The 12,500-nt window shown below is 39.8% G+C and overlaps 1 protein-coding gene across 2 annotated transcripts in view; it reads left to right on the top strand.

Moving 5' to 3' along the window:
- Nucleotides 1–8,001, top strand: part of IntS1 (integrator complex subunit 1) — a 13,353-nt gene extending 5,352 nt beyond the window's left edge. The window contains exons 2-8 of one of the 2 annotated variants that reach the window (XM_043007612.2): nt 535–710; nt 846–4,115; nt 4,278–4,448; nt 4,654–4,776; nt 5,163–5,264; nt 5,398–5,517; nt 5,767–8,001. In XM_043007612.2, coding sequence (XP_042863546.2) covers nt 535–710; nt 846–4,115; nt 4,278–4,448; nt 4,654–4,776; nt 5,163–5,264; nt 5,398–5,517; nt 5,767–7,947 — 6,143 coding nt within the window. In that variant the 3' untranslated portion in view covers nt 7,948–8,001. The remainder of the gene's footprint in view (nt 1–534; nt 711–845; nt 4,116–4,277; nt 4,449–4,653; nt 4,777–5,162; nt 5,265–5,397; nt 5,518–5,766) is intronic. The other variant, XM_086534845.1, reaches the window with a different exon arrangement.
- The last annotated feature ends 4,499 nt before the right edge of the window (nt 8,002–12,500 follow it).

Genomic DNA, 12,500 nt, shown 5'->3' with positions numbered 1-12,500 from the left:
TTTTTATTTAGTGACTTAATTCAGCAACTGATCATCCATGATTGAGAAAAGTAGGATAAAAACTCAAAATTTCATGTGGTGGGACCAACAGCTTGAGCGTGGCCACCCTCTGACTAAACCAATCAGCTCTAGTTACTTTGAGAGAAGGAGTCTAGACAAATTTGTAAGGTCTGATACAGAGGGTACTAAATATACTATCTCCTATCAAAATTCTAACTTTTATGATTACTTTGAGCACGTATAAGTTTAATATCAGATATAATATAATGCCTTTTGCTTAGAAAATTGTTAAACTGAACACAACCAACTGAATTTTAAAACGGGGGAATTCTCTTGAATGTCCCGGAAAAATGCGGGAGTTCGATTTATTGAATTACAATTAAATCAAAGAATGGCCGGCACAATACTGTGCCGCCCGGCAACTGGTCTTTTGAATGCGCGGTACACATGCTGTACCACCCGTCCTGTGTGGGTTAATATCTCTATCTGTGTATCTATTTTGGAACTTATTTTAACAATGTGATTTGTCTACAGGTGGATCAAGTGACCGTGGTCGAGATGGAGGTGCAGGTTCTTCGGGATCACTGGCTAAAAAATCCAAGCCTGGATTTAGTGGTAGTGGATCCAGTGTTCGTTCGGGAATTCCCAAGCAGAGTACGGGAGACATGGTCAACCTGCTCAGTGAAGAGTGGGAAAATGTGGCAGCTGAGGTGACTTTCTTTCACAGTTTTTGATATACATTGTTTTATTAATAATGATATAAGAAATCTCACTTAGTTTGGCCATTTTTGTTTTGATATATGTTTTTAGGAATTAATTTAAATGACTTTATTGATCTTTTTCAGGTTGACCCCAATGATCTAATACCCTTTATTGAAGCTGGGGAGGAATATGGTGACAATTCAGAAACATACTTGTGTGGTGCTGTCAAGACTCTGAGAGCTCAGAGGACAAAACCTGATAACCTTTTGTGTTTTTCTCTCATGTATTTAGCCAAAGTGAAGCCACATCTCTTCAGTCGCTCAGAAATGGTAACCGAAGCATTTTGTTCACTCCTGAAGAGAGATCACTCGATGACCTACAAGGGCAAAGGAAATCCAGCTGTCTCTGTCCTAGCTGCCAATATCCTGCTGGCTGCATACCAGGATGAAAAGTCCTGGCCTGATATTTTTGTCCGCGTCTACATTGAAGATTCCCTGGGAGAACGTATATGGGTTGATCATGAAGATTGCAAGGGATTTGTGGATAACATAGCCACAGCATTCAGAACTAAGATGCCTCCAAAAAGTCTTCTGTACCCAGACCTTGGCATGGGCAGCAGACAGGACTGTCCCTCACCTCCTGTATCAGGAGGATCTGGAGGGGCTGACTCAGGTGATGGAGACTCTGAACTTTCTCTAGAATGTAAGGAAAGCCTGGATGTTAATGTCACTAATCGCTATGCAGGTATAATGTCAGAAGTAGAGGAAATGGTTATGGAGGCTGTGCAGCATCAGTTGGGTGTACGGCATCAAAATCCAGATGCCGTCGCTCGAAATTCAATCAGGTTTTTGTCATCTGTGTGTGGTATCTTAGAGGTGAGAAGACAAGTTGCACAGAGATTGGAGATGTGGTTACAAAGCCCCAAATTGCAAAGACCAGCTACAGAGCTCCTAATGTCTCTATGTTTAAATTGCAACACACATTCCCAGTTGGATATAGAGTGTATAAGCCACATAATAAGAATCAGGTTGAAGCACAAACCCCTCATACACCAATATATGGTTTGTCTACGAGAGCTTCTTGCAGCTCATTCTGACAACATTCCCTCAGTGATGAAACACACATTGTATAATGAACTGTCACAGGCAAGAAATCCAAGCAATATGTCCATTCTCTCTGTTATCTTTCAATTTGCTCCTGAACATGCAGCAATCATTTTAGCAGAGGAGTTCCAAGAACTCTTATTTAATAGGGAAGATTTTTTACGTGCCTTGAGAGCACTGTTACGAGAGATAGTCCGAGCCCTGAGACACGATATGCAGTTTCAGAAGTTCTGTCAGGGACTCATGAAGGAACGCAAGGATCCAGCATTTCGTGACACTTTCGAGTTTAAAGAAAGGATGTTCCATAGCACAACTGATCTTATTGTCCTCACTATCTTTGTGGCCATTTCTCCTCAAGTCCGGGAAAGTGCCACACAGATGTACCGTGGTGAAGCCAGAGATCCTGATATTGTGAGAAGATACCAGGAGATGGTGGCCTCCATCCAGCGTGATGCCCTTCACTGGATGTACCGAGTTGTTCCAAAATGCTACAACCCGAGCAAAGAAGAGTATACAAGATGCTTGCACAAATTGCTAATGTTTGAACAGGCAGAAGTTTATTTCATTAAAGACAACTGGCCCACTGAAAATGACCGTCCATTGTATTTTCGCTTAACTTCTGATATTCCAGTGAAGCAAGAAACTTTGACAAGGTTGCTGATGATTGCAGTCATGAAAGATCAGTGGATCAAGTCACAAGATCTGATAGAATTAGTTGACAAGTTGATAAAAAGAGCTGCATCCCTCTCCAGTGATGATATGGAAGTTTTAAGAATTGATGATACAAAGGTAATAGAGCTAATCTTCAATCTTTGCCCATACATCCCTCCAGAGAATTCTCCTCTGCCACAGGGTTATAGACCTCCAAAGACAGCAATTGCAAATTTGTACTGGAAGTCATGGATGATGCTTTTACTCATAACTGCGCACAACCCCACTGTGTTCGGACTTCTCGCTTGGGAATCTTATCCAACACTGCGTACACTGATGGAAATGTGCATAACAAACTCTTTTGTGTTTCCACCTCCAACTTTGGCAGCAGGGGAGAAGGGAGAAGAGATGACCACTCAAGAGTTGCATCTGTGTGCCCTTGAAAGACAACAGATCCTTGACTTTGAGTCACATTTGGCACAGAAGACCATTACAGAGCAAAACAGTCTGCTTTTGAGTCAACTTATCACCATGGATCCTACAGGACCTGCAAGAAAACCCCCTCCTATTGTCTTGGATCAGCTGAAGGCACTCAATGCATCACACAAGATTGGGCACCTTTTGTGCCGTAGCCGCAACCCAGACTTTTTGGTTGACATAATTCAGCGTCAAGGTGCTTCTCAGAGCATGCCATGGTTGGCAGAGTTGGTTCAGAGCAGTGAGGGAGCTTTTTCTGTACTGCCTGTCCAGTGTCTGTGTGAATTCCTCCTTAGTGAGACTGGAACAGGGAGTGGTGGCGGAGATGGGGCTGCAAGGCATCACCAGTTGTTGCAACACTTACGGTCACTGTTGCGGGCTCCACGCCAAGAGGACGGTGTTAGTGTTGAGATTTTAGACTACTTTCTGCGACGCCTTAGTTCCCAGCAGGCCACAGCCCGTATGCAAGCTGTGCGAGGACTCCAGTTGGTTGTGGCTCCACTTGGAGACCCAATGGAGATAGATGGAGAGTCTCATGCTCCCCATGCTTGGCTACTCCAGCACCTGCCAAATCTTCCTGGTTTTGACCTGGTTCAGGGAGTGGCAAGTCAAGCTCTCCGTGCAGCATGTCAGATTGAAACAGATCCACATGCAGTGAGTGCATACATTCGGTTCCTGGCTGTCCATACAAGAGATGATCCTCTCCAAGACCAGGCAGAGTTGGTGCAGGATATGGCACAGCTAATTGTTGAGCGGTGTACAATGATTTCAGCCATTTTGCCTGTACCTGAGAGAGCCAACCAACCTTTCCAGCATGCTCACAGTACTCTCAAAGCCCTTCTGATTATTTTCATCAACTATATGAGAGGTGTGCGACTGCCACCAAGAGAGAGTTTTACGTGGTCAGAAAGTCAGGACCAGGTGCGGGTTCAGTGGGCATCTGGGGAACAAGCTGTTATGCATATACTTGTTGTTCATGCCATGGTCATCCTTCTCACTCATGGACCAGATAATAGCCCAGAGCTCTTCCATGAGTTGCTGACAACATGGTTCCCAGAGCAAGAGGAAATGCCTCAAGCTTTCCTGGTAGACACGTCTGAAGAGGCTCTGTTGTTACCAGACTGGCTGAAGTTGAAGATGATCAGGTCAACTGTTCCACAGCTTGTTGATGCAGCCCTAAAGGTAACTTGATCAACAGTTCTAATTAAGATTGTGTTGTCATGATTTAATATTATATAGTTCTATTATAATTATATAAGAATGACTCCAGACATTTTGAAAATGGCACAGTGAGAAAGGGGAAGGAGAAAGAAAAAAGAAAATTTATAATTGATTGTTTTTCAGGATTTAGAACCATCACAGTTAGTGCTGTTTATTCAGTCATTTGGAATACCTGTTGCTAGTATGACTAAATTACTTTGTGCCTTGGATGTTGCTGTCAACACCAATGAAGAAGCTGTGGCAGCTGCTGTCTTGGATAAGAGTCATAAGACATACATGGCTCAACTTGTTGAGGTAAGAATTTTATGATATAATTAAAAATTCTCCAAACATGATTCAAGATCTAGAAGGATGTTTAGTTACAAGATGAAAAGGTTGAAGGTAAAATCATGTACTGTGGCTCTCCTAATGCGACATGAATTTTTTGTCCTCTTCTCATTTGATATCATCTTTAGAATTACACAGTTGAAGTTTCTAAACCAGTTTTACCTATGTTTAGGTCCAACACCAAAGAGGAGCAAGAGGGGGCCATGCATTTGCTGCTACTCTTGGTGAACGCGATGATATGGATGTTGTTGGTGAAAGACCACCACCTGTGCGACCACTGGTGACTGCTCTCAAAGTAAGATACTTGGGACTATTATGAAAAGAATTGTATTTTCGTGGTTTATCTTGTATTGTCAAATTGTATAATTCTATTTTCATATCTGCTTCCTTTTGCCAGTATGTTAAAGCTTTGAAATAGATTGTCAAATTAGCTAGTTTAACAGTTTGTGTGTTCAGTAGAACCTCCAGTTTAATTTGATAATATAATTATAAGGCCTGTGATACTTGCCTTTGCATAGAATGTAGATTTTGCTTTGATATTTTATGAAGCTGTAGTTATTTATTTTTTTCTTTACCAGCAAGGCATTATACTTATATACATAATATTTAACTAGAGTACAAAAGATTCTTGCTGTTTTTACATTTTATTTTTTGCTAAGGAGAAAATTGAATGTATTCCAGGTCTCACAGCCATTGCATACTGAACTGAGTAAGAGTGAAGTGCAGTCATTTGTGCTACAGTGTTTCACCAACGACCTTCTTCACAGAGAACACAAAAAACAGGTCAGTAGTATTGTCTGTTAATAGATGACTAAGCATTGTTTGTAGTGGTTTTAAGATGCTAGTAACACTCAGCTAATATTACAAACAATTTAATGTTTTGTGGCTAATTCTCATATCATTGTTTTTCACTCAGGTTCAAGATACCATGAGGGTGCTGCAGAGACACTTCAGCCGCGAGATAAGCAGACAAGATCCTGAAGGACCTTATATCAATGAGTTCCTCAACAGTCTTACAGCTATTGTACAGTCTCCTGTAAGATATCTTTCATTCTTTCCTGTTTTATTTTAGTAAGGTTGAGTGGATAGTGGCAGATTTATATATATATATATATATATATATATATATATATATATATATATATATATATATATATATATATATATATATATATATATATATATATACATGCACACATGTATAAACACATAATGTATATACACAGACATAGACACATTTATTTAAACAAAATCCAGTTTCAGCAGACTTTTACCTTTTTTCCAGAAGCATGCACCTAGTTTTGTTGCTGGGCTGCATGATCACTACATCCATTCAGCGTCCCTATTCCGCATGTTACGCAATCTCCACAACAAGAAAGGGTGCGAGAAGTTGTACGCTCTCACATGCCAGTTAGTTGCCTTTATCCTCCAGATGGCTCCTGAGAAGAAATCTCCTTTGAGTAATGTTCTCCATGCTTTTAACATTGAAGAATTCCCAGGCAAGAAAATTAAGAAAAAGGAACCAGAAGTTGAGGTTGATGTTTCTTCCACTCAGGCTGTTCTCATGCACCTGGCTGGCATAGAACCAAGTCAACTGGAAAAAGAAATTTGCCGTGTTGTTGGCTGTGCCATGAAAGGAGGGAAAATGGCACCTGTAGTCGGAGCCATGTCTCAGCTTTTGTTGTCAGGAATGACAGTGAAGCAGGGCACTGAGGTTCAAGGAGGGCCCAGTGCACCTACTGCATTACTGCTGGATTGGCTACAAGTCCTTGACCCTGAACTTGAAAAGGGTTCTGATCAACTGCAACAGATACTCCTCTTCAAAAAGCGTCCTGGCAATGATCACAAAGAAGGGGGTTACAGCCAAGCCTATCTCCTAGCTGCATTTACACACCAGGCAAGATGGGACACTCTGGAACACTGTGTTCGAGCTCTTTTGCGTGTACACAATCCTGTTCTAGATCCTGCTGCTGTGCTAAGCTTTGTATGGGCTGTACTACATGTACCCAAACTATGGCAAGGCAGAGAACGAAGAACACCCCGACATGCCCCTCAAGAAACACTTCTATCTTTTAGTACATCAGAGGTGGTACACATTGCCCAGTATATGATCACAGAGTGCCAAGCTTCATTGGATGGAGGACGTGGCACATTACCCCTTGAAACCCATCTGCCGTTACTTCTGCATAGTATAGATAATTCAGTGTCTGCCATTCAAGCCTTGGCTGAACACTTGGCTGAGATTTCTCAGGGTACTGGTCCATGTCAGCAGGCAGCAGGACACTTGCTATATCACCTTTATCTAAGATTGCCAAAGATAATTTCTTACATTCCAGCAGGTACAATGACCAAAATTGTGTCTGCTGGGGCATCTGGTGGCAGAGCTCAAGAAAGTGGAGCAGATGTGGCTCTGCACACGCTCCTTACCATGCTTGCTGCACCGCATCCAGGTAGAGACTTCCGTAGACGTATGTCTGATCTTGAAGCAGCTGTACGTAAACAAGCAGCAGCACATCCTTTAATTGTCCTTCGCCATTTGCCTCTATTAGCTGCTTCACTCAAGGGGACAAATCACCTCCAACTAACAGCATTACGTGCAAGCAACTATCTTGAACTGTTCTCCATGGTCTTGGGTGTTTTGGAACTTCTACAACCCCTTCTATTTGCTCCACAACATCATGATGCACTCATACCTACCTTGGACAGTTTTATGGCCTTATTTAAGGCTCATGGTAGAATGCATGAGCTAGAACACTTACTAGTTCGATTTTCACATCTCCTGATGGAGTGGGTTGGTTGTCAGGGAGGACCTGCAGGAACTTACTTGTGCACACATTCTAATCTACTTGCAACACTTCAAATGCATTACCCAGACATTGCTGCCGTTCGCTCGTTAGCCGCTATAGCTGCAGCACGCGGCATGGATCAGCCAAAAGAATCTTCCATGACACAGCAGTCAGGAGTTGAATTTGGCCAGAATTCAGGGGGGACACAGGGTCCCTTGCCTCCACCTTGGGTCATGGGTCAAGTTGGAGATTTGCAAAGTCGACTTGAGTCATCAGCTTTACCTGAGGAGCAACTTGACATTCTGAAAAAAGTCAGTGATCTCCCTGACCGTTGGGTCAATGCAGCTCTCCCGTCATTCACGCACACATTTTGTGAGGGCATTGTAAGCACACATAAAGAGGTCAGGCTATTTTGTTGGGATTTACTTTCTCGGCTACTACACCAGCGACCTGCTCTCGGAGGGAGAGTCGGACAAGCAGTGTTGGCTGCTCTAAAATGTGAAGACTCTGCTGTTGTGGAAACTGCCCTAGAACATTTACCTGAAGTGATTCTTCTCCTCCACAACCAGGCACCAGATCTCCTGAGTGCAGCATTTATATCTACACTCACAGCATCATCTAATACCACAGCTTCACTTAGTGAAGCTCTGACACTGCTACATCTTCACACAGGGTCCTAAAAAGTGCAGATCTTTCACCAGTTATGATTTCATATAATAAAGATAATAAGTGTTCTTGCTCTCTTCATTTATCTGATCTTTTATTTAAAAAAAAAGTTTAAGAAGTTACTCATTATCCATTAATACCAAAGCTGAAGACAGATGGAAAGACTTGGATTTTTAAAAATTGCTTAGTAAGTTATAAACGAAACTTTGTTTTTTTTCCATTATTCTTTTTTCAATTACAGTAAATTTAAGTAGGATTTTAGAATTGACATATCCTGATCAAGTACAAATGTAGTATTAACCTAAGAACTGTCAAAATCTAAGTACTTATCTGGCTCAGGAAGTACAACAGACAATGCATAACTCCAATTGTAAGAAAAATTAGCCACGCCTACTAATGGTGAGCTGCTGAGTGGACATGAACATGCTGACGATGAATAATTATACTAAGGAGACTTCAACGTACCAACATGGGTAAACCTATGTTTTTTACCTGTCAGACTTTTTTCTATAATTGTTTTTTTATAATCATACTAAGAGTAATAGCATGTGGCAACAGCTACAATGTTCCCCTGTGCCAGTATGGCTTGTTGGTGCTGTAGCACTCGCAGTCATAAGCACAGTTTGCCTTCCTCTTCTCCATCTCTTCGTGTTTTTTCGTTGGAGATGATTATTTCTTTTGTATTTCTTTACAAAAGTAAAAAATAAGATATAAAAAACTTAAAGTTACTTTTTGCCTTCCCTTTACTGTAATACTTTAGTCAGAATAATGAGGTGATGTAGACTCTGCACTACAATTTTAATCAATTGGAATATTGATGAAGCCTAGCAGATGGTACATATAAGCCTCATAATAAAGCATAAAAACTTTGCAGAAAAAGACTAGTATCATAATGAAGTTTATGAAAGTGTAAAATCCTTAGATATGCTGTTTGATGCTCCCTCTCTGAAATAAAACCTGTCTTGTGTATCGAGCAGGTGTCAATTTTGCCCGTTTTGTCGTCAAAAAAAGGAAATGTATATGCCCTGTTTCCAACAGGTTAATATTGATGCAAGATGTTTGCCAGTCTGGATTCATATTTATTATTACTCTACAGTGGTAAGTTACGGGTACCAGCATTGTACCAATAATAATTTTCTGAAAAGAAAAAAAGAAAAAAAAGGGACAGCCAAATTATTAAGCTTTAAAAGATTTAATTGTCGATTAGTATGGTTTTATCTTGCGCTGAAAGTTGATGCTCTGATTCTCTTTTAATGGAACATGGTAGATTAGTTAGCAAATGCCCAAATGTTCATACAGTATAGTAAATGATATAGAAGAAAAAACAAAAATCTAAGTGTATCATGGGTCATTTACTCATTTTATATAGCACAGACAAAAGACTAGAAATGCCTTGTAATACAGTTTGTCTTACAAACTACTCCTAGGAATGAATGATAGGCAAAAGGAACATTATCTTAATCATTCATAATTACGAGTGTCCATGAGGTGTGAAGTGTCCTAGAGAAGAGCAGACTATCTTTTGAAAGCTGACTGACAGTCCTTTATCCAGAAACCATTCATTTAAATTCCCGAGTCTTCAATTTAAGATATTAGGTAGGACAGAGTAATCATAGTGTAAATAGAATGTTGTATTCTTGGTAAACAAATTTTCTGGAGGGAGTAGTGATATTGTTAATCATTTATGAATATCAGTAATAATAGATCGTTGTGGTACACCTAATTTGCAAATTCCTGTCAGATTTTTTCCCCATCAAAATATACAAGATCTGCCAAGTGATTTTTAAAACACCCAAAAGAAATGTTTACAATGCTCAAGTTAAGGAATATAACCATTGTGAACTCTTGTGCTCAAAGCCATTAATAATAGCATTGCAAAACTCCATGACTACAAACTCTTTTCCCCATAGGAAACTCAAGTTGTCTTTCGATAATTAATAATTTTCTGTTATGTTTTATGTTAGTACAGCAACTGGGCTGTAATTATCTGTTAATTATTTTACCAATTTAACCCATTGAAGACGGATGGCATGATTTGCTGCCAAGGCAGAGGTGGTTGTAGACGCAGATGGCACCGTGTGATACAACATAAACCCACCACACGACTGTATACATATTTTATTAAAACCACGACCAATAGGTTAAGAATACTAAAGAACTTCCCTTTTAAATATTAACAAATTTCATAAAAACGACACACAAACACCTGATTTTTTTTCCTTTTACCAGACTTAGGGAGATTAACATGATCAGGGCTGGTATCTTTCATGTTATTTCCTCAGGAGCACATTGATCAAGTTGCAATTGCACAGGGTATTTGGGTAGTTGAGTTACCATTTGCTGCTAGAGGTAAAGTGTCACTCAGACTCATAGCTATGGATGCAAAGTTCTTGTTAAAAGAATGTGCAATGATTTTTAATCATTAATTGTATTAGAATCAAATGGAAAGGATTTGCTTTTATGTTCTGTTATTCTCTCTGTTAACCCATTGCTGACGGGGCGCCTAACAACCTAACTAGTCAGCAAGGCGGGCAGTCTCCGACACTAGTGGCACCAGCTAAAAATTAGAGGGATGGGGAAGGGTTTTCTCTGCCCTCTGGGTAGCGCAACCTAGACCAAACAATATTTTTCCATAAATCTATTATAAAATATGGGTTTAGGCTGACTTTGAAACCCTGTAGCTCTAGAGCTACTGTTGTTACAGCCATAATATTTCATGACTGTTTGCACTCTTCAACTGTGAGCAGATCCTGATGTCATGTCATGTATGCATTGACACCCGTCTTTTAGGCCTAATTGGTGCCGACATGTATGTCATGACACCTGTACGCAATGGGTTAATGTTTATTATTTCCCAAACTTTTTGCAATAGTCGTATGCATTCTCTATATTTTCTTTGCAATAGTTTTTAAGCTCTTTTAAAATGTTTCTTTAATTTATCCCTATAACACCTATACTTATCACCACACATAATAGTTATTAACCCATTGCAGACGGGAATAAATTTGCTTGCCCAGCCTCCAGGATAGGTTTTATTTTAAAGAGAGACTGCTTTGAAGCAATATAATATGAATCTTCCCACTCTCATTCATTGTAAAACTAAAGCGGTTTTTGTGCTTTATTTTATTGTGTTTTATTGAGTTTAGAGACTTATATGTGCCATATGACAGGCTCTATCAGTGCTGCAGCAGACTAAAACTGTAGTATATTATCCATATTAGCTCATTATTTTCTTTATACTCAGTGTGATTGAAGTATTGCTGTTTTATGGGAGGACAAAAGGCAACTTTATTTTTTCGTATTTTTGTGCTGTCATGAACGAATACGAAACATATAACCACCTACAATAAATATAACAAGAAGAGGTAGGGAAGAGGAATGAAACCTGTGCTTGTGACTGTGAGTGCCATAGTGAAAGGCATCCCTATTGGCACAGGAGCACATTTTAGACACTGGGTATTGATTGAGTCACCTTCCTCTTCCCGTTCTGCCTGCACAACCTTCATCTGCCATATTTTTGAGCAAGTTCATCAACTTGGTGTGTGCCATCGCTCTATAGAGACAGTGCTTGCTAGAAACCGTGGATGGGTGCCATTCAAAGCTCTCTCTCCTGCTGGTGCTAGGAAAAAGTGGTGCCATCTAGGTTTTGGACGTTAAGCTAGCACGATATTACGGTAATTATAGTAATTATGACTGCAGTAGCCATCATCACTCATTCTTTTTTCATAGCAAAATAAAATAGCACAGTGATCCAAAATCCCCAAACGTCATGACGCCCGTATCAGGCCAAAGCTCCTATGTCATGTATGTCATGACACCCATCCGCAGTGGGTTAAATGTATTGGCTGAAAGTTCTCATCATCTGGCATAAACCTTAGAAGCAACTTGCTCAAGCTCATGTCAGATATTTGCTGATTTTACTGGTGTGCAATTTCTTTGGAAATGCAAACCAGACATCACAAGGGATCCGCTGGGTTTCAATTGGTTTTATGATATGGACTTATTCTTAAAAGAACATCTGATTTCTCCTAAAATATCCTTTAAGTCACCTAAAAGTACATTGACAACTGTACCAGGTCTTCTATACAGCAACCATGCACTGTAATTTCAAGAAAAGATACTTTCGCAATGATTTACCATAACGAACATACTGCTGTTCATGATAAGAATCTTTTATATAAAAACTAACACCTTCCTTATCAATGGTACATATGTTAGTGCACAGGGAATAGTTTTTTAGGGAATACATGATGACATTTGACATGTGAGTTATACATAAATAGAAGAAATTCAACACTTCACATAATCTGTCAAAATTGACATATGAAGATCTGAAATGAAATAATAAAATTTTAAATATATTCTCAGCTTTAATGATGTCTCTATCAGTGTAATTACACAGAAAAAAAGACACTATCAACACAGCCACATTTATATAAACTGATTTCACAAAACTGAGAGATCAAAACACATTTGTGTTAAAATCTCACCATGCAAATCTGGCCACCCATGTGTTGTCCAGTCAGGTAAGGGGAAGACTGCTAAAAAACCCTAAGTCTTAGAAGGA

This window comes from Penaeus japonicus, unplaced genomic scaffold (assembly GCF_977035675.1).
Source record: "Penaeus japonicus unplaced genomic scaffold, GWHDUDI00000001_assembly GWHDUDI00000042, whole genome shotgun sequence".
Lineage (NCBI taxonomy): Eukaryota > Metazoa > Arthropoda > Malacostraca > Decapoda > Penaeidae > Penaeus > Penaeus japonicus.
The sequence above is the reverse complement of the archived record's forward strand: the minus strand, read 5'-3'. Positions and strand labels throughout refer to the sequence as shown.